We start from the raw sequence: 22,246 nt of genomic DNA, 5'->3' as shown, positions 1-22,246 counted from the left end.
GACGCTTTGATGCTTTGACGCGTAAAGGCTGTTCAGGAAGAGCGGATTTCGCGTACCGTTTCATGTGACAAGTATGAGTAGATAGTAGTATGAGATGCCTATTTGTATAGAAGTGGTTTAAATAAATGCTATATTTTCATGGCTGTTGTTGCATTTGAGTATATGCATGAGTTTGTGGTGATGAGTGCGAGAGAGAGTGGGTTTTCTTAGTGGGTTTTATAGATCCTGGACGTCCTTGATGAAGTGTTCCAGGGCTTTCACAGCGTTGCCCGATTGGATGGACTCGTTAGCTACCTCTACACCTTGTTTCCAGTTTCTGTGGCCTTGGCTCAGGCAGTATAGCACTGCGGTGTTCAGAAGGATGTAGTCGTAGACCGGGTGGTTGTCGCCGAGCTTGTACTTGCCGGAGAGGATATCATCTCTGAGTATCTCTGCGTTTCTCTCGGGCCCGTAGGACTTGCAGACGTCCAATGGGTGCTCCTGCAGTCCGAACATTGCTGGTTCGAGCTCGAATATATCTACTTGTCCCGTTGTAGTGACGTGCCAGACCGTCGTCTTGCCGATGGGGGACACTTCGTCGAGGCCCACATGGCCCCAAACCACGAAAGTCTCGCTGTTTGGGTACACTATCGATGCTGCCTTGGCGTACTCTGGTGCGAGGTCCTTGGAGTACACGCCGAGGACGCGCTTGTCGACGTGTGCCACCGGGTGCAGCAAGGGGCCCAGGATGTTGAAGATCGTGGGGATGTGCATCAGTTTCCGCAGGTTGGAGGTCTTACCGAACCCGTAGTGGAAGTAAGGCGCCAGCAGGAACATGAACTTGTTTTCCCACAGCGCGGGCACGGTCTCCGCGGTGACCTTGCTGGACTGCACACCCAGCGTGTTGATCAGGTCCCCGGACCCGCTGTTGGACGTCGAGGCCTTCCCACCGTGCTTGCACACTTTCAACCCGGGGATACCAGCAGCCACGATCGCGGCAGAAGTAGACACATTGAACGTGTTCTGCCCGTCGCCACCGGTGCCCACAATATCCAGCACCACTTCCTCCCGGTGCTCCCGGTGCGTCTTCTCCACAAGGTCCAGTTCCACCACATGCGAGAACCCGAGCACCGCCTTCGCTGCCTCGGCAATGTACTCAGCTCTGTGGTCCAGCCGCGAGGCCTTCAAGCACGACAGGAAACTGGCAATCTTGACGTGCGTCGACAGCGTCAGCGTGTCGATCAGCGAGTCGATGTCCTGCGACGCAGTCAACTCCAGAATGATCACCATCGCCCTGTACAACTGCTTCGGAGTCAGCGTGGGCACGGGCTCCAGCAGCGTCTTGGTCAATTGCACCAGCTCATCCTCGCTAGACATATCGGTATTATGATTTATGGCCAGCTCTCTCCAGCTTATTCCCCCCATCCTAAAAGACTAATACCATCCAGTTGGTGGCAGCCAGTTATATAGTTGCGAGTGTGGAAGCAGTCTGTGACTGAGAGACATGCATCACATGACTTGTGAATAGTGATAATTTAAATGAGTCATCTTGTTATATTGTACGTGTTCACGTGTACAAGCCAATACATCGTATTGCATTACTATATTGCTATATTGATATATTGCTATACCTGCCTTGTATCTTGTATGGCATTGCTATATTGATATATTGCTATACCTTTCTTGTATCTACATGGTATATTATACCTCTCTTGTTCTTTTAGTAGAAGGTCACAACCAAACAAAAACTTTAGGATACTCTTCCTAGACTTGTTAACAGTTGATTGTAGTGTTGATACTTGCTTGTATCTAGTCACGCAATACTAAGTACCAGGAGTTATAAGTCTGATAAACCAGAATCTGTTCGAAGGAGTCATATGTCACATAGCATTAGGTTCCTCTTCTGTGAACTTAAAGTCCTACCTATATTACTGACTTGTATCCGAACTTTATCACGTAATACATACCGATCTATAACACGCTGAATACCTGTGACAAACTCGTACCTTGTATCTTGCGAAAGCTGTATTTATGCAAGCTGTTTTTATACAAGCTGTTTTTATACAAGCTGTTGATATACACGCTCTTTATATACACGCTGTTTGTAGCTCTGTTTGACAGTGATAGGCTTATTGATGTAGTGTCTATAAATTAATAATACCTTCATTATTAACACTTGGCACTTCCCTCTTTATTTCAAGGCGATATGCCGGTTTGTTCTTTCTGGCATATACTCGATTATAGTATTCACCACAGTAATGTTTCTTTAACGATATAATTTTTATTGTTCCATTTATAGTTATCTTCCTTAATTTTGGTCCGCCTAGCAGCATTTTATGTATCATTCCATTTATATCTATTGCATGTTGCAGCCCAGTTTTTCACCACATATAACTTAATCCATACTTCCATTAATATAAATATCACTATCACTGTTAATTATATATATTTTCAATTTTTACTAAGCCAGTACAAATATATTATTTATGGTTGAAATCTAATTTAATAATAAAAATCTTTATAGTTATTATACATAAATTAATAAATAATACCGTCTATTAATAAATACCTACAATGCTATATAAAATATTATTAGGAATATTAATTATATTAATTATACTATTAATATCTTTAAGAAAATTCAACTAACCCACATTAGATTCTAAATTGAGACCGTAAATTACTAAATCTTTAATATTATTACTAATATATTATTTATTTTATTAATATTATTACTAATATAATATTTATTTTTATTAATATCATTATAATAATTATAATGATAATAAAGAATATTAATGATTAAATTAAAATAATTATTTATGGTCAACACATTATCCTTGCTAATGGGATAAATTAATTATGCGAATTTTTTAATTCCTGTAGGAATAGCAATAATCATAATGACTGATGTCAAAAAAGCTCTAGTATCAGCATCTAATCCTGGAGTATACATATGATGTAGTCATGCCAAGACTCCTAATAAGCCACTAGATGCCATAGCATACATCATATAGATTTCACCAAGTACTAGGTTTTTAGAATAAGGAGATACAATATGTGAAATAATACCAATCCAGTAATAATTATAATATTTACTTTTGGATTACCAAAAAAACTAATATCTAAATATGTACTATATCCTTTATATTATTAATATTATTATTAATACATAAAGATTTTATACCTTAATATAATATATATTTCATATAAATTATAAATATATAATGATATTCAACAATTTATTATTCATTTATTATTAATTTATAATTGTTATCTATCGATGAGGCAGTCTGTAGCAATTAAATATTACACATTATAGTATATATTTTAAATAATATTATTGGACGGTCTTTATTATCTATAACCATTTTGATACGCCACTTTGTTGAATTTATAGGTTCTATGTAGCTTTTTAAAATTCTGTTACCTATAAACATATATCTACTTTTCATACTTCTCCTGCTACAACATCTCTTTACTACATAAGCTTATAGGTTTCTGAACCAATTTTCCATATCCACGACCATAGAAAGCTATTTCTGCTACCATTCTTGATGGCTATGGTTTACAACAATTGCTATGTTCATTTTTATAGCATACATTTTATGGATAATATCATTAGAAATATAGTATTAAAAAGGATATTGTATATTTTATTTGCAGTATGGTATGTTCCTTCGTGTAGCAAAAACTGATTCCATACTAATTTATCTTTGTCTAATGAAACAAATTCTAAAACCTTTTCGGTGTAGAATCATCTTTATGTATTGATGTTGCCTCAGATATTCCATGTTTATTCAAATCGGTTTTATTTACTTTATTGTTTTCCACAAGTGTGTGTTGATAGCATAGAGCATATTGGTTATACTATATTTTTGTACTGCTCCTCCACAGTTTATTCTTCTTATAAATTCATATTTCGCTTTATACCATCCAATTTTAAATTATTTTTAAACAGGAGTCTATTATCTTACATTCTTAATTATGGTAAAATATATGTTTTGTAATGGTTTTCCATATTTATATTTTTGCATTTTTCTTTCAATGCTATTATATCAGTATTACAATATTTATAGCTTTTTCAATGGCTGGTGCATTATTATCTTCTATTCTTTTGTTATATTTCTTCTATTTTTACATGCATTTTATTATTTTCTTTATATTCTATTGTTTGATATCCCTTTTTTAGCCATTTATTTGAACTATCATATAAATCTTTATCAATTTTATATTATTTTATGTGGAAGCCCTCCTTTATTCGTTACACTGAATGCTTTATCTAAACTTGTTGGTATGAATAAGAATGGGTGATTTAATACCATCATTTTTTTTATTAAATTTTCTTTCTCTTACACATTGGTTTGGATTATGCAATACATGTCTATTATCATACCTTGATCTATTCCACATACATAATATTATATCTTCTTAGTTTTATAGTCTTCCACAAAATCTTCTACTAAAATAATTGTTAATTAAATTAATAAAAATATATAAATCTTCAATTTTAAGTAGTTGTCAAATATTTCTCCTATGCCAATATTTTGTCTATATTGTCGACTTATATGCACAAAAGGGAATAGACTACGTATCTATACTAAATGATATTCAATACTTACATGTCATGTAGATCTATTATGTGATGATAACGACCATAAAACAAGCTAAAACTAAAGTATATTGCAAGACCATTGATAACAAATGCATTCAACAAGAAAAAGATTAAAGGTGGAACAACTCAAAATAACATGCAAACGTTCAAATTCGAAATAATGCGGAGGAATATTTTTATAATATTGTTTCAGATATTAACAATACTACCATCTCTTCCAGTTGTATATGTGGCTATTTGCCTCCTGGTACTACAACACATTGTCTTAAAACAATTGTAAAGCAGTAAACAACTTTAAATTTTTTGTAGTATTTGGACACCATTTCTCTATATCCCAGCTCCTGTTATCAGTTTCTGTTAACACTTACTGAGCATCGTCTCCTTCCTTCATACTTCAAATTTAAATGAACTTCATCTGTTACATAATTATTGATGTGGAGGGATTATTGTTTGTAAGTACTACTCTATAGGACAGTAGCCAACGTTATCTACACATCGCCATACCCAAATCTCCAACATATGCCAACCAGATGGATGAAAATCCTTGCTGGGAGTTCATATAGAAAGACCTCTGTTCAACGTTTCTGTTTAATATTGATTAATCCAGCCTTTATATGCTTATGCGCTATATGGAGTGAGTCCCTGCTATTCGGCGTTCGGAGTTCGATTCTCTGGTGGAGCGGAAAGTTCTCTTCTGGGTCCCATTTTTTTTTTTTCAAAATTCGATGAAGTGAAGCTATATTTTGGCACAAATATTTATTCACTTCATCGAATTGTAGAGAGTTTACCAGACTGCATTGCGATGACGATGACGACTATGACGACGATGGTAGGTGTAGCTGCGCTTCCGAACCAGGTGTTCAAGAAAGTGCACGACGCGGGTTCTGTGTTCAATATGCTGGTGTGTGGTGAAAGTGGTCTTGGGAAGACCACTTTCATCAACACTTTGTTCCCTGGGTTGAAGCAGCGCAAGGGTAAGAAGGTGTCCACTGAGGCAGTGGACATTGTGAGGGCGCAATTGACGGAGAAAGGCTTTACTATGCGGTTTAATGTCGTCGATACGCCTGCGTTTGGGGACAAAGTCGACAACAACAGGGCGTGGCAGCCCGTTGTGGACTTCATAGACGACCAGTACGACTCGTACCTGAGACAGGAGCAGCAGCCCTTCCGCGACGTGCGGTTCGACTTCCGTGTGCACGCGGTGTTGTACTTCATCAGGCCCACGGCGCACGGGCTCAAGCCGCTGGATATATGGACCATGAAGCACTTGTCGCAGAGGTGCAACTTGATCCCTGTGATCTCCAAGGCAGACACGCTGACCGCACAGGAGCTGCAGCTGTTCAAGTCGAGGATAAGGCAGGTGATTGAAGCGCAGGAGATTGCGATCTTCACGCCGCCTCTAGACTACACCGACGGTGCCGAAGGCGCCGCCGGTAGCTTGGACGAGGCCAATGCCCCTGCGTTGGAACACGCAAGACAGCTGATCGAGTCGATGCCCTTCGCCATAGTGGGCTCTGAAGATAGGTACGACAACGGCTCGGGCACTATGGTGCTGGCCCGTAAATACCCATGGGGCCTGGTCGAAGTGGAGAACGATGAGCACTGTGACTTCAGGAAATTGAGAGCACTGCTATTGGGCACTTACATGCTGGACCTGATCACTTCCACAGAACAAACACATTACGAAAATTACAGAAGGACACGCTTAGAAGGTATAAATAGAGACGAACCCAACGACAGCGAGAAACTTGCCTCGCTCACGTACAAGACTCCAGCTAGAAAGCTTTCGAATAATCCAAAATATAAAGAAGAAGAGAATGCTTTGAAGAGTTACTTCACTGAGCAAGTTAAAGCTGAAGAACATAGATTCAGGCAATGGGAGCAAAATATCATAAACGAAAGAACAAAGCTAAATGGTGACCTGGAAGAGATTCAGGCCAAGGTGAAAAGAATGGAAGAGGAAGTTAGAAGACTACAAGCCAGAAAGCATTGAAGTCATTGTGCTATACAAGATTATGTAACTTTATTTTAAAGGCTTTGTTATTGTTTCTAATTGATTGTGTTATTGATGTTTACTATCTATTTTTGATATAAGATTATAGAAGAGATCTGCCTCTTAAAATGAGGCATATCGTAAAGTATTTGTTTTGCGGTAAACTAAAGCATTGATAATAATATTAAGATCAGTTACATATCAGTTAGAAGATAAACTGCAACATTATATACTGAAATATGTTTATTCCAATTCAGTCAAGTATCTCTCAGCATCTAGTGCAGCCATACAACCGGAACCAGCGGAGGTGATAGCTTGTCTGTATCTAGAGTCTTGGACATCACCTGCGGCAAAGAAACCTGGGATAGAAGTTAGAGAGCTACCTGGGACAGTCTTGATGTAACCACTCTCGTCAGTCTCAACTTGACCCTTGACAATATCAGTGGCTGGGTTGTGACCAATGGCGTAAAATAGACCATTAACTGGCAAATCGGATTCTTCGTTGGTCTTAACGTTCTTGATTCTCAATGCGTTTAAGAACTTACCATCACCTTTAGCCTCAAGGGATACGGAGTTGAATAAGACCTCGATCTTCTCGTTCTTCTCGACACGTCTTTGCATGATGGTCGAGGCACGTAAGTGATCCTTTCTGACTATCATGAACACCTTGGAACCGTATTTAGTCAAGAACTCAGCTTCCTCACAAGCAGAGTCACCACCACCAACAACGGCCAATGGCTTGTTTCTGAAGATTGGAACAGCACCGTCACAGACAGCACATGCGGAAATACCTTGTTGCCAGTACTTGTCTTCACCTGGCAAGTCTAATCTCTTGGCAGATGCACCAGTGGCCATCACAATGGCATCAGTGGTAATTGGTTCGCCATCTTCGTTGAACTCAGTCCATAGCTTAAATGGCTTAGCAGATAGGTCCACTTTGGAGATGGTCTCAGTGATGATGTTGGTACCAAACTTAGTAGATTGAGCTCTCATTCTGTCCATCAACTCAGTACCTGTTAGACCTTCTGGGAAACCTGGGAAGTTCTCGATTTCAGTAGTGGTGGTCAATTGGCCACCGGCAGCGATACCATTGGCAAGCATACCTTCATACAAAGTAGGTTTCATCTCAGCTCTGGCCAAGTAGATGGCAGCTGTGTGGGCAGCTGGACCAGAACCAATAATAGTAACTCTGTTGTGAGGCATCTTGCTAGCAAACCTTTTAAATATTGTGGACGACACGGTGGATATGTGTTGATAGGCTTCTTTCCAGTACGAAACTTTAATAAATTGCAAAAGCAAGAGTCATCACGAAACCATTGGGGTGCTATACTCTTATAGCTTTCTCAATGCTCATTGCGTATCAGATGGATTCTTCGAGGCATCCGAATCAGTCGGAATTACTGTGGGTGTGGATCAGATGACTTACGAGTGATAATATCGCAGTCAGAGCAATAAGTACATATTAAATAGTCTGTATTGGCTTCATTAGAGTTGTACTTCTGTTGTCAATACATTTGCGGTCTGCAATAATAATAAAATACCTTTTTATTTTATTAGTTGTGCATTTAAAGAAAGGATATATAAAAAATAAAAGAGTTATGGGGCTTCAAGTAATGCAGAAAACCGGTTGTGGAAGTGTAATGCTAATCTATCAATGGTGTGGTTTCGTCTTCGTTATTGTCGTATATCTCCCTTTCCAGTTCTCTCAGCTTGTTGTCCCTAGAGTAGAGTACATAGTACTGGTAGAAATATATCAGGTCGAATGCAACTGTGCCTGCGCTGCCAAAAATAAACGGCAGCTCGTTGAATATGAATGCCATCTTGTCCTCGGTGTCCAGGAAATTGCAACTTGTAAAAATGCTTATGTTGTAAGTAATGTTCCCCAGTAGAGTGGTAGCGAACAGGAAAGGTGACAACCCATCTGTGGACTTTCTCTGATAGTTCTTGATCAACTGTGGGATTCTGGCACCAACATAGAAAGAGGCACCCAGCCATGACAATGTAACCCCCATCTGGCCACGACCTGTATGGCCTGGGTATGGTGCATTTGGTGGCACTTGCAGGCTGGATAGTATTTGTTGTGCATTGCTGCTCTTAACAGAGACTAGGGCGTTAGCCAGAAGAGATCTAGTGGCCCTACTACCACTGTATATGCTAGAGTTGCTGAGCCTACTACCTTCCATGTTGGTCTCGGGCCTTGAGTCTGTGTTCTGCAGGCCGTTTTCATCAACAGTAATTATGCCATCATCGATCAAGGACGATATGACAGGGACAGTTTCATGTCCAACAGTGGCCAACTTGTTCTCATGTAAGACACCGTAGTAATAGTACTGGCAACACACAAACAGATCGTTAAAGAGGAAATATATAGCCAGCGCTATTTGAAACTTCAGTTGTCCCGTCATTAGAGCACCGATAAGAGATGTGATATCTCCACTAAGCCAGCACATAAGAAACAACGGGGATAAACCTTCTACTGTCTTATCCTTATAGGTCTCTATAATCTGAGGAAACAGAGAAACAAATGAACTCAGAAACGACACTGAGCCGTTGATATTAGAAATGAAAGGCCAAAGGGACCTTGCGCATGACATCGGCAAAACAGTTCTTTAGTTCAAAATATAAACGCAGTTGTATTCTTTCACAGGACAAACTCACTCACTAATTCTATTCTTATGTTAACTATGAGCATAAGCAATGAACAGTTACTGGGGTTCGTAATGAAATGTACTACCATTAATAACTATGTTAATTGATGAGTTTGCTGCTTCTTTTTGCAGTGCGATTTTGCAAAATTTGTATGAGGTGACTCAAGGAATGAAGTCTTAGCTGGATAGTAGAATGGACGTTATATTTCTATATCTGATAAAAGAGCAATTGTATTTACTTGTTATATATCGTCAATAGGTTTGCTTGCTTGCAAGTTGGGGTCGTGAATGTATAATTTGGGTGGGTGTAATATGCAATTATAATGAATAGGTAAGAAAGATTGAATAAAGTTTCATGAATTCAGTAGAGGTTCATTATGCTAGTATTTTTTGTACTGGTGGTGCCATTTCTTGATGAATGAGCTATTGATGATGTTGCATTCGGTGTCCTCAGAGTAGAGTGGTATACAGAATTTTTTGTCAATGCGTTCCAGATGTTTTAGGTCGTTGAACCCAAAATGGTAGTCCAGTAGAACAGAAGCTGCTAGCGAGGCCAGGATCTTGTAGTTAACAACAACGTATTTGTTTACATAGTAATCCCAATTCTTATCTCTCAGCTGGTCTTTGTTAATCTGCTTGTTGGTGAAGCATTGGCAATTTTCAATTACAATAATATCCATGATCCACATAAATAGGTTGTTGTCAATGCGGGACATAATGTTCCACCAGGTGTTGAAATTCATAATTGAGCTAGTCATCTCTGCTTTGAAACTTGGACTATGCAGAATTCTAGCTGTGATACCACGAGGGTCAATAATACGGCTGTCAAACTTGTCTTTGCATGTGTCGTTGAAACAAGTCAGTTGAATCAGATTGGCTATCTCCCAAATGTCCTTCAAAGTTTTAAAAGATTTGCAATTCAAGAAGTTATGGAAAAGTTGAGCATCACCAACCATAAGCCCCTGCTTGGAGATCGACTTCAATTTCAGTAACAATGTCAATTCTTTGTCTTTAACTGAAGAGTATCCGATTTTGGTCGTAATATTCTTCTCGATTATCTGCTTAATTTCACTTTCTTTATCAGTTGGGAAATCCATCTGATCCAGAATGCTGTTCAAATAATCAAAATTCTCCAAGTACTTTGATGATACTAATTGGGCATCACTTTCCAAAATAGTATGATAAATAGAGCATCTGAGTTCATCACTTATGGCTGTCTTCCATGAAATTTTTCTTAAGTCAAACAAAGAAGATTTTCTTGTGATACCTCTTTGCAATAAATGAGCATATCTTTCGTGGTTTGCTTTGTCCTCTTCCATGTGTTTAGTCTGTGATATTTTCCTCTGAATTTGTTCATCTGATGCCATCTTCATGTACTTCGATATTTCATGTTCGTGCATTTGCTTCTCCTTAGTTGATTTTGGTGGCAGATAAGTTGGTCTGGATGAGCTCACAGCTTCCAGTTTTTTGTCAGACACTAGCACAAGGTCTTCCATCCCCAAATCACTCATTTCTTTGACGTTCAAAGGTAAGTATTGGGTTGAAGATTGTCTTTTCTCCAATTGGCCACGAGACTTCATTTCCTGGGAGTGTAAGTACACTGAAGATAAGTTTTGTATGGTATCCTGGATGAATTCTGTATCTGTGACATTTGAGACACCTGGAATTGGAGTAGCTGGAATGTCCTCGAAACAAGTGATAGGTTGTTGTTGTTGATGAACAGGTCGCTTCATGGGCCTCTGTTGTAATCTGGGTAGGTTGGGCTGGCTTCTCGAATGCACTTGGTTTTTCTGAGGGAAGCGGCGATCCTGGCGCTCAATTTTGTTATTAATTACTCTATTATTCTCCGGTGAAGTGACTTTTATGTTCGTATCCTTATGTTTAGAATCGGTGGTGTTAAGGAAAGAGCTGGTTGAGTATGAAGCCATCGGAATGTTCCATATCAAAGAAGCATCGACATTATCGTCTTTCAAGTCTAGATTAGAATCCTGTTCTTCGTAAAATTTCTCTTTCTGTTTTATGGATTTCTTTAGAGCGACATCTCTCATCTCCTTGCGAAGTCTATATCTGTGTGAGGGTGTCATGGCTCTACTAGTTGGTAGGATAGCCGAGGTACTGTTGGAGTGCAAGTACGTGTTTGAGGCACCTGGGAGAGTACGTCTCTGGTTCGGTCCATCGACGAACCTCAATGGGGAAGAGTTCTCTGAGCTCTTGATCGAGGACTGCGATCTGTTCCTGTTGACGTTGGAGAAAATGTACCTAGCCTTCGGTGTTTCCGCAATCCCAAGGGACCCCGAGTCCAGGTTGCTGTACTTGTTCGGCGTGATCACATCTGACCTGGTCATACCGCTGCCAATTGACAGCGCGAGGCTCGGGCTCATCATCGTAGTGGCGCTCTTGCCGGAAACCATCGAGGTGTCGTGCTGCTCGTCGTAATCGCTATCAGAGGCAGATCCGTTAGAGGAGTCTGTGGGGTTCGCTGAGAACAGCGCGGTGTCGTTCGATCTAATGGAATTGTCTGAGGTGGGCCTAACGGGCTTCGGTACCGCATTCGCATGTGTCTCAGCCGCCTTCGACGGCGTGTCTCCGCCGGCTTCATCGTCTGAGTCCCCGTCTGAGTGCGCACTGATCTGCAGCATCAGGTTATCGCTCGGCCTCCTCGCCGAGTTCACACCGATTATCCGCCCAGCACTAGAGTAGCTGCTGCCAGAGATCACACTGTTGCTCTTGGATATCGACTGCGAGTGCGACCGCGACCGAGGCACATGCAGCTGCAGCACCTCACTGGACGCGCCAGCGTCCAGTGTCTCCCCAGCTGCCGTATCAGCTTCCAGTCCTGATTTAGCTCCCGTTTTAGCTCCCATTTTAGCTCCCGTTTTAGCTCCCACTTTGGCTTTTGCTTCAGCTCCCGCTACCGCTTCCTCCCGCACTGTGTGCAGCCGCACAGGTTTCAGCATAGACGCAACACTGATCTTCTGCATTGGGTCCCTGGTCCAGAGCTCACAGCTAATTATATAGTCCCTCATTCGAATCCACTTTTTAAAATTGGCCTTGTTTATTTTTTCACCTGTGACGTGCAGCGGCACATCCCTCATCGAAGTATATCAAGCGACTTCGCAAATATTGGCCATCAAGAGTGCTGGGGAGGCTAGACGGGCAGCGATGATGGGACGTGTGAACAGCCAGCTGCTGCGGGTGGTGCAGGACAGGTCTGTGGCCAACGGCGAGAAGTTGCAGCGGCTGTACAAGTTGATCAGTGCTACGGGGTCTAAGACTGCTACAGCTACAACTACTGCTACAACTACAACTACTGCTACTGCTACTGGTGGAGGCCGGGTGTTGGCGCTGGATAGCCACGTACACCGGTGGTTTAACACGCATGTGCGTGGGAGCAAGTTCTACTCGCACTACCACTTTCTGATCAAGCACGGTGTGCACCTGGCGCATGCCACGCGGTTCTTCAACAAGCTGCTGACGGGCTCCGAGGTGGAGTTCCAACTGGCGACGTTCCAGATATTCCTGATCAACGAGGAGAACCAGCAGGTGTTTTTCGAGAAGTTCCACAGGCTCTACACCTTCGACATGATGCTGCAGATATTCGACAGGCTCATCGCGCGCCGGGACTTCCGGTACGTCAAGTTCTACCTGGCTGCGCTGACGAGGAAGATGTCGGAGCTGGCCACGGACAGGACGCGCACGGTGCAGGACGCTGAGCTCATGTACATAAAGTTCAACAACTCGCTGCTCTACTACCTGCTGATGGAAGGCAACGTACCGATGTTCCTGCGCACGTTCAAGAACGAGGTCGAGTACATCAAGAGCAGCACGCTGCAGAACTCGGACAGCGCGGAGGTCCAGCAGGCGCTGCTGAAGCCCGTGCACTTGTTCGTGCAGATGCTCCGCAAGAACAACTCCCCGGACCTCATATTCGAGCTGCTGCCCGCGCTGCAGACCAAGTCCCGGAGCAAAGTGTTCAATGCTTACTTGACCAGCACAGTTGCGTCGACGATACGGACTTTCAACGACCCTACGCTGATGCTCAAGTTCCTGCTGACCACGGCGAAGGGCACGAAGTTCCCGGAGTTGCTCAACGAGCTGGGGCTGTGGCGGTACATAGTGCACGGCGAGCCCGGCAAGATCGATCCCAAGTCGCTGCAAGAGGACAGAGACAAGTTTGAGAAAGCGAACAGCGTCTCTGCGTTGAAGGCCATGAAGCGCGTTGACGTTGTGCTGCTGACGGAGCTGTACCGCGTGTTTCTGTCATATAGCTCGAGTGTGATGAGTCCCGATAAGTTCAGGCACTGCTGCATCGACCTGTACTCCCACTACGTGCAGTTCTGCGAGCAGAACAAGCACAAGCTGCGAGGATGGAAGTTCGACACGGGTGTCCTGAACGTTATCCTGTACCACATCCGGTACCGGCTGAGGGACGACAAGCTCGCGTATGAGGTGCTGGTGGACTTCTATGGGCGGGAAAGCATGGTGCAGAGCGTCAAGAATACCGCGAAGAAGTGTCCCTTCTCCATGGTGATCTACGACAACGGCACTGTCACCACGCAGCAGTTGCACGCGTTGCTGCAGTTGATGCAGCGGTACAACGTGCCGTTGAGTTTCCAGATATGCTACACGATGGTCAAGCGACTGCTGCAGATGAACGAGCCAGAGCAAGCGTTTGAGTGGTACACCCGGATACTAGAGAGCGGGTTTGATGTCAGACACCACGGGCTCGTGGAGCTCGTTTTGCAACAAGGCTGGTCCCTGCCACACCATTTCAACCACGATCTGCTGGAGGACGACAAGCTCGATAGCATCATCGAGGAAGAGCCGACGGAGGAGTGTGCGGAGCTCGTGGAGGACGTGAAGGAACTGATGCAGAGTGTATAGCACCGGGCCGCTTCAGGCAGGAAACAGAGTAAATAATCATTTGCGTAACGCAGGTATACATATTCTTATAATACAAGTAACAGAAAAGATAGAGCAGTGCATGTTGAGAGCACACTGTAGAGGGCAGTTTGGAGGGCAGTGTAGTGCATACGTGCATACAGATGGCAAAAAAGAAAATGCTCCTGGGGAGGTTCGAACTCTCGACCTTCAGATTATGAGACTGACGCTCTTCCGACTGAGCTACAGAAGCATATTATTTGTTGGTGTACGGGGATAAAACAGGGAATCACTAGCGGTAACTCCAAAATCAGGTATGTGTGTATTGAAAGTGTATTGTTCACTCCCTCCACACCCCATATACATGAACGCTACAGCAAGCCATCTGGTATACGCGCTGAAGTGTGGTACTAGATGGCTTGGCTGCCCCCCCCCCGGGGTTGCGATCAGCAGAATGACGTATTTTTGCTTGCAGGTCATCAGTGACAAACTTTTGCAGATAAGAGAATATATAAGAGCAAGTGGATATTCTTGGCCACAGGTACAACAGGTACAACAGGTTAACAGGTACAACAGGTAATGGCTACGCGTACGATGCTGTTTCTTTTGCTGTTAGTGCAGTATGTGTTTGCTAGCAACTCCAGCGAGGTTCCGCTGGAGCAATATTTCAAGTCGGACTTGCGGTTTCCTAACATACCGGTGGGGCTCACACGCGATGGTATGTACTATGTGAATGCGACGCTGGGTACTCCCGGCCAGTGGCAGCAGCTTGGGCTGGGGCTGGCGCAGCCCTATGTGTGGGTTGTTTCTGGGGATGCGGACTCGCAGTGCAACAGGCTGGACAGCGGGTGCCTGTCGGGTCCGCTGTACTACCCGCAGGAGTCGCGGACGTCGAGCACTGGTGGCGACAAGTATAGCATCAACTTCATAGACGGTATTTCGCTGAACGGTACGCGGTACATGGATGTGATGCGGCTGATGAACGTGAGCTCGTCGCTGAACGTGTCGGGCGTGGACAGCGGTGTGAGTTTCAGGAACCACACTCTGACGGTGCAGAACCTGTCGTTCTTCAACGCTGACTACTCGTCTGGTTACCTGTACGGGTCTCTAGGTCTGGGTGGGACTCTGAACTCGGACACCGAGCTGGAAGGCGACTTCATCAACCACTCGTTCTTCTTCCTGGATGCGTTGAAAGAGGCACGCCTGATAAACAGTAGTTCCTATTCGTTGTGGCTGGGGAGCCAGAAGAGGAACGGATTCGCAGACACCAGTGACGCCAACGAGGCCGGGTATCTGATATTCGGTGCGGTGGACCCCAACTTGGTGGAGGGCGAGTTCAGGAAATTCGACATGATCCCATACATACACCCGCAGACGGGCAAAGTCGCATACGGCTACCCTGTGGTGCCTATGGGACCAATCTATATAACGTCCAGCTCGGGCAGGAGCCTCAATGTCACTACGGATGGCTTCAGTGCGCCGGTGCTGCTGGACCCCAGTTTCGCGCTGAGCTACCTACCTACTAAGGCGATTATACAGATAGCTATACAGATAGCGGCGGTGTATGTGGAGTCGCTCGACCTGTGGCTGGTGTCGTGCGATGTAGCGTCGAGTGGTGCCACGGTGGACTTCTCGTTCGGAGACCTGACCATCAAGGTGCCGCTCAGCGACCTGCTCGCGTCGACGCACGACCAGAGCACAAACACCACACTGCATTTCAACACAGGCCAGGAGGCCTGTGTGCTGCAACTGTACCCTAACACATTCACCGGGTACAACGTGCTGGGCCAGGCGTTCATGAAGAACGCATACTTGGCCGTTGACCTGGAGGGCAAGGGAGTAGCGATGGGCCAAGCGGCCAACTTCAAGTCTGGGGAGCGCAAGGAGATAATTACCAGGCAGGCGAGTATCGTCACGTTCACTGATTCCTTGAACAAGACTTCAGTGGCTACATTCAGCACAGTCCCTTCGTCGATGACCTCGGGCTACATACCGTATGCTACTTACGAGAGCGACTCCGCGTACGACTCGATGCAGCTGTACCCGTCGAAGGTCGGCAGCCGCATCACCAGCATACCGGGCCAGATAGCCGGCACGGTGTACCCTGGCGGCGTGATAGCGGGCGATGGGAGGTCATTCTACGACACATCGCGCACCACTACGAAGCTGCAGACCTCTACACAGTTCGACAGCTTCTCGCTCTCGGGCACCCTGGGTTGGAACGACTCGCTGGCGTCCACCAGCTCGACGTCGCGCAGGAACACAGCGCAGCACACATCTCCAGCCTGGCTGGTATCCCTCCTGGGTACCGCATGCGTGCTCCTGGGCTCCATGGTGATATAATCTACATTGCATTCGGCAACCACACCCGGGTACCCACAACCCAGGGTACCCGCATTCGAGTAGCGTCGCAATGACTCCATAAGCGAGCATTGCACCGAATCTAATATGTTATGATACGTTATGATATAGTTTGCAGAAATAGAATAGAGAACATAAGAATATAGAACAGAGAACAGAGAATATAAGAATATAGAATAGACAATATGAGAATATGAGAATATAGAAGGCTATGCTGTATAAAAGTCCGGGTAATTGTGACACGAAAAATTTCGGCGAAAAATATTTTCAGTTTGGGCTCCTGAGGCTGGGGATCAACTTTTGTATATAAAGGCCAGGGTGTTGGATCGGAGCTGTTGTTTGGCATATGGAGGGTCCCCAGGAACACATACGATGACAGGCAGACCGTTCAGTGTGAACAATCCGTTCAGGAGTGCGGGGATGGAGACGAGGTACCAGCACGACCAGCAGTACCAGGAGTGGGTGCGCGGGAACACGTCGCCATCCCGCGGCGGCAGCGTGTCGCCGCCGCTGGGCATGGCGGAGAAGCCAGTGCCCGTTAGGCAGAATACTAACCCGTTTCTGGATGACGGGGATATGCACGACTCGGGTCATATGGGTGCGCCGGTGCAGCCAGTGCAGCCAGTGCACTCCCCACCACAGGGGTATGGCAAGGCCTTGAGTGCAGAGGAGGAGAAGGAGCAGTTGAGGCAGAAGTACCAGCGGGATCGCGAGCGTGAGGAGCGTCCTTCGCACAGGAGGGACCTGCCTCCCTCGTACGAGGAGGTTGCTGGCGGCAGAGGCAAGGGATACCCTCGCGAGAAGGAGTCTTACAGCGGTAATGTGCACCGGGAGCACTCTCGGAGCAGCGGGCACCGCGAGGAGTACAGCAGAAGTGCAGAGAGGGCTCCGCATCGCCACCACAGCCACCGCCGTCACCAAGACAACAGCTCGCCGGCGAAGAAAGAGAAGAGGAAGAACAAAGTTGCCACGCCCAAGAACGTGGATACCATCGACAAGCTAGACGTCACGGGTCTCTTCGGTGGGTCCTTCCACCATGACGGACCCTTTGATGCAGTCACACCACACAGAAACAAGAACACGAAAGCTGCGCCAGTGCTGGCGTTCCCAGCGGACGGGCCAAACAGCACTATTGGTGGTGTCACATCTAAGAAGTCAGCAATGAACGAGGTGTTTGGTGTCGAGGAGGATGACGACGATAACGATTTATATAGAATTAGCGGCCAGGTAGCAGGCAGCACCACATCGGTTAACACCAAGGACGCAATCAAACCTAACGTCGGTGATATCAAGCAGATGGATATCAAGAGTAAAACGGAGAAGATACACGGCCCAACCACTGTAGGTCTGGGATCTACTACTTTCCTAGATGGTGCTCCAGCTTCTGCAGCTGCTATAAGACAGGACATAAAGCAGCACTCACACACAAACCGTTCTGGTGTTCAGAGGCATAAATCGCTGTCACAGAGACTGGGGATAGGCTCAGATAGTAGTCGCCCATCGAGATCAGATAGTTACAAAGGCGCAGGCTTGTCCAGAACACGGAGTGGACCTACAGAAGAGAGACCTCACCAGGCCAGACATAACTCCTCCCATGCTGACGACGATGAAGAAGATGTATACCTGGGACTTCCAACATCATCACTAAAGAAATCTTCAGGCAGTAAGTTTATGAAAAGAGTACGTAGTTTGAAAGTTGGCAGAAAATAAACTGGAAACCGAACATCTCATGGGTGTTTTACTTTTACTTCGTCATTTCAAATTCCGTTATTATGTTTATTTTTAATATTTTTCTTCCTAATACCCAGGGCAAAAGTGCTGTTGCATTAACTTTTGATTATTCATTGTATTCTATTTTTCATAGGGACTCTATCTGTTTTTTTCTTTCTGAACTATAAATTATTATCTTTTAATTACCATTTTTTTACTGTACTTTTGATTAAATAGTTTTGATAATATTTCTTTTTCTCGTAATCATGGCATTTAATGCTGTAGGCGGGTACTATAATAAATTTATGTGATACATTTATATACAGGTAGAATACATTTTGCCTAAAGTTCAAATATATATTTACTTAACGGGAAATGAAATGGCATGGTTAATTGGAACCGCGAATATTTTCATAGTTTGGAATTAGAAAAGAGAAAACGAAGGGAGATAACAAGCTTAAATACTAGAGTCCAAGGATCTAGTCAAACCAGCAAGTCTACTTTCAACTACTTTCCATTCTGTGGCCTCCCACACATTTTCTAAGTACTGTCTCTTACCAAATGCACCGTAGTTATGCAGCCAAGCCTTTGGTGAAGAATCTATAGCCAATAATGGGATGTATGCCAACTCTGGGTCCACAGCTTCTTCTTTAGCCCTTCTAATATCTTTCAAAGTCTTAGAAAACTCATCCACTTCAGTTGTAGAATTCTGTTCTGATTTGGCCTCTTTAGCCTTCTCTGTCTTGTTCAATGTAGTGATGGATCCAGCCCTGTTAAAATTGAAAGGGGATCCTGCGTTGTAAGTGTTTAGCACAAACAATTTATCGAACAGTATCTTGTCTCCGGTAGAGTTTGAAACTCTGTCCATTTCTGATTGTGTTACTTTTCTTGCTACAAGCCAGGTAAAACCTTCTCCTGAGATGGCCAACGCCGAGTTGAGTAGCAAAGTCTTGAATTCTGCAATTGACCCAAATGAATTCTCCAGCAGCTGGTGTAAATCTGTGTTACCAGAGCTCCTAGGCTCATTCTTGATCAGTTGCTCCGTAGCGGGTGTCTCCAACAGTGACTCTCTACCGATTGGTCCCTGTGGTATCTTGTTTTGTGGGTTCCCTTGCAACGACTGCATAGCGAATTCCAAGTTGTAGAGCAAGCTCGCGTAGTTGGTAATGTGACGCTTGATGTAAGAGCGGGACTCCTCATAGATGATATTCTCCAGAGCGGTCTCCTGGGTGCCCTGGGTGTACTTGTTCAACTGCGCAGCGTAGTGGTCAGCTCTCTCAAACCATGCATTTTGTAATCCTCGGGCAGTGAACACACCGGGAAGCTCCTTGTCGGGCGATACATGTTGTAAGCTGGGCCTCTGGTACCATCTCCTGGCACACGCCCTCAACCTAGGAACCGATCTTGAGCAGAACATCTTAGCAGGTCTTTGGTATTGTTGAATCTAGTGTGCGTATAGTGTGTATGCATAGTAAGCTTCTTCAAATATCAGCTTTGAAGTTGGCCCAGGTCAGGCAAAAGTGATATCACTTCCCAAGATAATAGCAGTAGCAATATTCACAGGTATATGGCATTGTAGGATGAAGTGCTATGCTATGTTTTGTTGATTGAAATGGCAATTCGGTTACAAGGCAGAATTGATTGAGTATGATATTTATAGTGGAGCAAAATCAATCCACAAGTATTATAATCCTTATGCAAGAAATTGTAATTAGAATTATGGATGACAATGCACTGAATTAATCTTACAATAGTGTGTTTTCATGCGGTGTTCAGAGTGGTACTAGCTTGGCAAGACCATGTCCAGCTCTACAAATTGTCTTGTTCTTGTATGTGATTGAAGTTGATAAATTACAACTCACACCAATGTAGTATTTATTGCAATCATATGAAATAGGGAAACACACAACAGAATTCCAATGCAGAGCTTGTAGTGTAGTGCCATATTTAATGCTGTACCATATTGAACCCAAGGGACGATAGTATTACAAATAGCATTTAAAATTATTACAGGGAAATTAAAATACAGTCTAAACAATACAATTTGTAGAGCAAGGATTGCATAGTAATTAGCATGATGTTGGTACCAGCTACTACACGTTGCAATGGTTTGCAATAAAATTCAACAGATCAATTAATCAACCAAATATCATCGGATAAATTGTTTTAAGCACCAGACAAACTACATTTCAATGCGCAACATACAATAGAAGATGCAAAAAGCATGGTAGTATAATATACAAGTACAAGTACAAGTACAAGTGCAAGTGCAAATACAAATACAAATACAAATATAATATACTATAATATAATATAATATAATATAATAATTTGGCTTTCCCTTAGATATCGCCGTAGAGAGTAAAATTTTTTTCTAATAACATCAGTTTCTCCGTACCCTTTCGAGAATTGAAGGGTCCTAGCATAAGTTGAAACTTATTTAACAGATGAGCTAGTTGGTGTGATTGGGGACTATGAGCAGAGCAGAGTAGAGTATACGCAATGCTAAAGTGGATTCAAGGAGGTTTGTCTGCTGTGACAGGTATCGCTGAGCCTGAGTACGGTAAGGAGTATATACACACGGTCACGGAGCGTGTGGAAGGTAAGCAGCCTTACAGGGAGACCACCCGTGAGGATTTCTTCTGGAAGAGTCCCGACCATACCAATGTCGAGACTGTGACTTTCTATTTCAGCAACTTGGCCACTGGTGTTGTCGGTTTCGCGCAGATTATCCACTCAAACATCATCGGTTTGCACACCGCTGCGCAGTTCACCTTCAGAATCTTCGACTCCAAGAACCCTGAGAAGTTGAATTTGTGGACTTCCACCAAGCTGGAGAACTTCCGCATCGAGGATGCCAACTTCTACGCTGACGACTTGTCCGTTGAGTTGAATGCGGATAACACACAGTACCGCTTGATCTCCAAGGTAAACGAGCAATCTATCGTGGACTTGACGGTAACCAGGCTAACTCCCGGTGCCAAGCTCGGTGACGATCCTTCTACCTACTACGGTGACAACGTCGAACAGCCTTGGGGGTCCATGAGACACGTTTTCTGGCCAAGAAACACATGTGTTGGTGAGATCAAAGTCAAGATACCAAAGGAGACCGCCGAAAAGACTGCCGAGGAGCAAGCACAGGAAAAAGAACAACAAGAGGAGCAAGAACAAGAGGGTGAGGACGAAGCTGTCGAAGAGACTATCGAATACGAAGAGAGAACACTGAAGTTCGGTGAGGACGACCCATCGTACTGTATGTTCGTCATGGCTTTCCAAGGTATGAAGCCACATCACGCCGCTAAGGCATGGAACTTCATGTTCTTTCATTCCAAGGAAAATACAATGGTGCTGATGGAATTTACGACGCCGAAGTCGTACTCTAACACTAAGGTCTCTATCGGTATCATAACGAATGACAAGGAGATTCTGGCAGTGACACACGACAACAGCGCTCTGCACCTGAACCAGGAAATTGACTCAGTCGGTTGGAACGTTCCAAAGCAGATCAGAGTCGAATTGAAAGGTCACAAGTCTAGCGCCAAGGATGAAGACGTTGAAGCTGACAACGATGAGCACAAGATCAAAGCTGTTGTTGAAGGTCCTTTGGAAAACATGGTTGAGAGAATCGATGTCATGGGCGAAGTTCCAAACTTTGTTAAGAACATCGTTTCCGGTGTTGCTGGTACAAAGCCTTACATCTATCAATTCGGCGATGCCGAGAATTTCCATTTCCAATTAGACGACGGTGAAAAGAAGAATGGTTTAGCTTGGGTTGAAGTTACTTTCATCTCCGAGTCTGAGGTTGTTACTGAAGAATCCTACAATGAGGAATAGTTCAAATCTGTCAAAAGTTACTTTTTTTTTTCTGATTCAAGAAATTTATTGATATTTGAAGGTATCTCAGTTTTGATAATTGTATTTCATAACTACAATTGCATCCTTTGATCTTCATTTTCATAACAGCATTATCCAGTCTAAAATCCTATCGTCATTTAATACCCAAATCTGCACGAACAAAGGTGTTTTACTTATGAAAGGCCCTTTTTACCCGCAGGAGAG

At 44.0% G+C, this 22,246-nt stretch overlaps 10 protein-coding genes and 1 non-coding gene across 11 annotated transcripts; 5 read left to right on the top strand and 6 right to left on the bottom strand.

Moving 5' to 3' along the window:
• Positions 1-216: 216 nt before the first annotated feature.
• On the bottom strand, positions 217-1,356 carry TRP4 (anthranilate phosphoribosyltransferase; the record flags this gene model as incomplete). Its single annotated transcript, XM_444876.1, has 1 exon — positions 217-1,356. One exon carries the CDS (start codon positions 1,354-1,356, stop codon positions 217-219), a length of 1,140 nt encoding a protein of 379 aa, XP_444876.1.
• Positions 1,357-5,396: 4,040 nt separating this feature from the next.
• On the top strand, positions 5,397-6,587 carry GVI51_A02321 (septin family protein; the record flags this gene model as incomplete). The annotated part of the gene is made up of 1 exon (XM_444875.1): positions 5,397-6,587. The coding sequence occupies one exon, from the start codon at positions 5,397-5,399 to the stop codon at positions 6,585-6,587; it is 1,191 nt and encodes a 396-aa protein (XP_444875.1).
• Positions 6,588-6,830: 243 nt separating this feature from the next.
• TRR1 (thioredoxin-disulfide reductase TRR1) lies at positions 6,831-7,790 on the bottom strand (the record flags this gene model as incomplete). The annotated part of the gene is made up of 1 exon (XM_444874.1): positions 6,831-7,790. The coding sequence occupies one exon, from the start codon at positions 7,788-7,790 to the stop codon at positions 6,831-6,833; it is 960 nt and encodes a 319-aa protein (XP_444874.1).
• Positions 7,791-8,230: 440 nt separating this feature from the next.
• Positions 8,231-9,181, bottom strand: YPQ2 (Ypq2p; the record flags this gene model as incomplete). Its single annotated transcript, XM_444873.1, has 1 exon — positions 8,231-9,181. One exon carries the CDS (start codon positions 9,179-9,181, stop codon positions 8,231-8,233), a length of 951 nt encoding a protein of 316 aa, XP_444873.1.
• A 434-nt stretch (positions 9,182-9,615) lies between these two features.
• Positions 9,616-12,216, bottom strand: SBE2 (Sbe2p; the record flags this gene model as incomplete). Its single annotated transcript, XM_444872.1, has 1 exon — positions 9,616-12,216. One exon carries the CDS (start codon positions 12,214-12,216, stop codon positions 9,616-9,618), a length of 2,601 nt encoding a protein of 866 aa, XP_444872.1.
• Positions 12,217-12,397: 181 nt separating this feature from the next.
• Positions 12,398-14,119, top strand: ATP22 (Atp22p; the record flags this gene model as incomplete). Its single annotated transcript, XM_444871.1, has 1 exon — positions 12,398-14,119. The coding sequence occupies one exon, from the start codon at positions 12,398-12,400 to the stop codon at positions 14,117-14,119; it is 1,722 nt and encodes a 573-aa protein (XP_444871.1).
• Positions 14,120-14,296: 177 nt separating this feature from the next.
• On the bottom strand, positions 14,297-14,369 carry tM(CAU)1. Its single transcript has one exon. It is a non-coding gene; the product is annotated as a tRNA-Met (tRNA).
• A 326-nt stretch (positions 14,370-14,695) lies between these two features.
• Positions 14,696-16,459, top strand: YPS7 (putative aspartic endopeptidase; the record flags this gene model as incomplete). Its single annotated transcript, XM_444870.1, has 1 exon — positions 14,696-16,459. The coding sequence occupies one exon, from the start codon at positions 14,696-14,698 to the stop codon at positions 16,457-16,459; it is 1,764 nt and encodes a 587-aa protein (XP_444870.1).
• Positions 16,460-16,849: 390 nt separating this feature from the next.
• Positions 16,850-18,187, top strand: PAL1 (Pal1p; the record flags this gene model as incomplete). The annotated part of the gene is made up of 1 exon (XM_444869.1): positions 16,850-18,187. The coding sequence occupies one exon, from the start codon at positions 16,850-16,852 to the stop codon at positions 18,185-18,187; it is 1,338 nt and encodes a 445-aa protein (XP_444869.1).
• A 457-nt stretch (positions 18,188-18,644) lies between these two features.
• Positions 18,645-19,604, bottom strand: MRP1 (mitochondrial 37S ribosomal protein mS43; the record flags this gene model as incomplete). The annotated part of the gene is made up of 1 exon (XM_444868.1): positions 18,645-19,604. The coding sequence occupies one exon, from the start codon at positions 19,602-19,604 to the stop codon at positions 18,645-18,647; it is 960 nt and encodes a 319-aa protein (XP_444868.1).
• Positions 19,605-20,689: 1,085 nt separating this feature from the next.
• Positions 20,690-22,021, top strand: SVF1 (Svf1p; the record flags this gene model as incomplete). Its single annotated transcript, XM_444867.1, has 1 exon — positions 20,690-22,021. One exon carries the CDS (start codon positions 20,690-20,692, stop codon positions 22,019-22,021), a length of 1,332 nt encoding a protein of 443 aa, XP_444867.1.
• Positions 22,022-22,246: the final 225 nt, after the last annotated feature.

Source organism: Nakaseomyces glabratus, chromosome A (genome assembly GCF_010111755.1).
Source record: "Nakaseomyces glabratus chromosome A, complete sequence".
Classification (NCBI taxonomy): domain Eukaryota; kingdom Fungi; phylum Ascomycota; class Saccharomycetes; order Saccharomycetales; family Saccharomycetaceae; genus Nakaseomyces; species Nakaseomyces glabratus.
The sequence above is the reverse complement of the archived record's forward strand: the minus strand, read 5'-3'. Positions and strand labels throughout refer to the sequence as shown.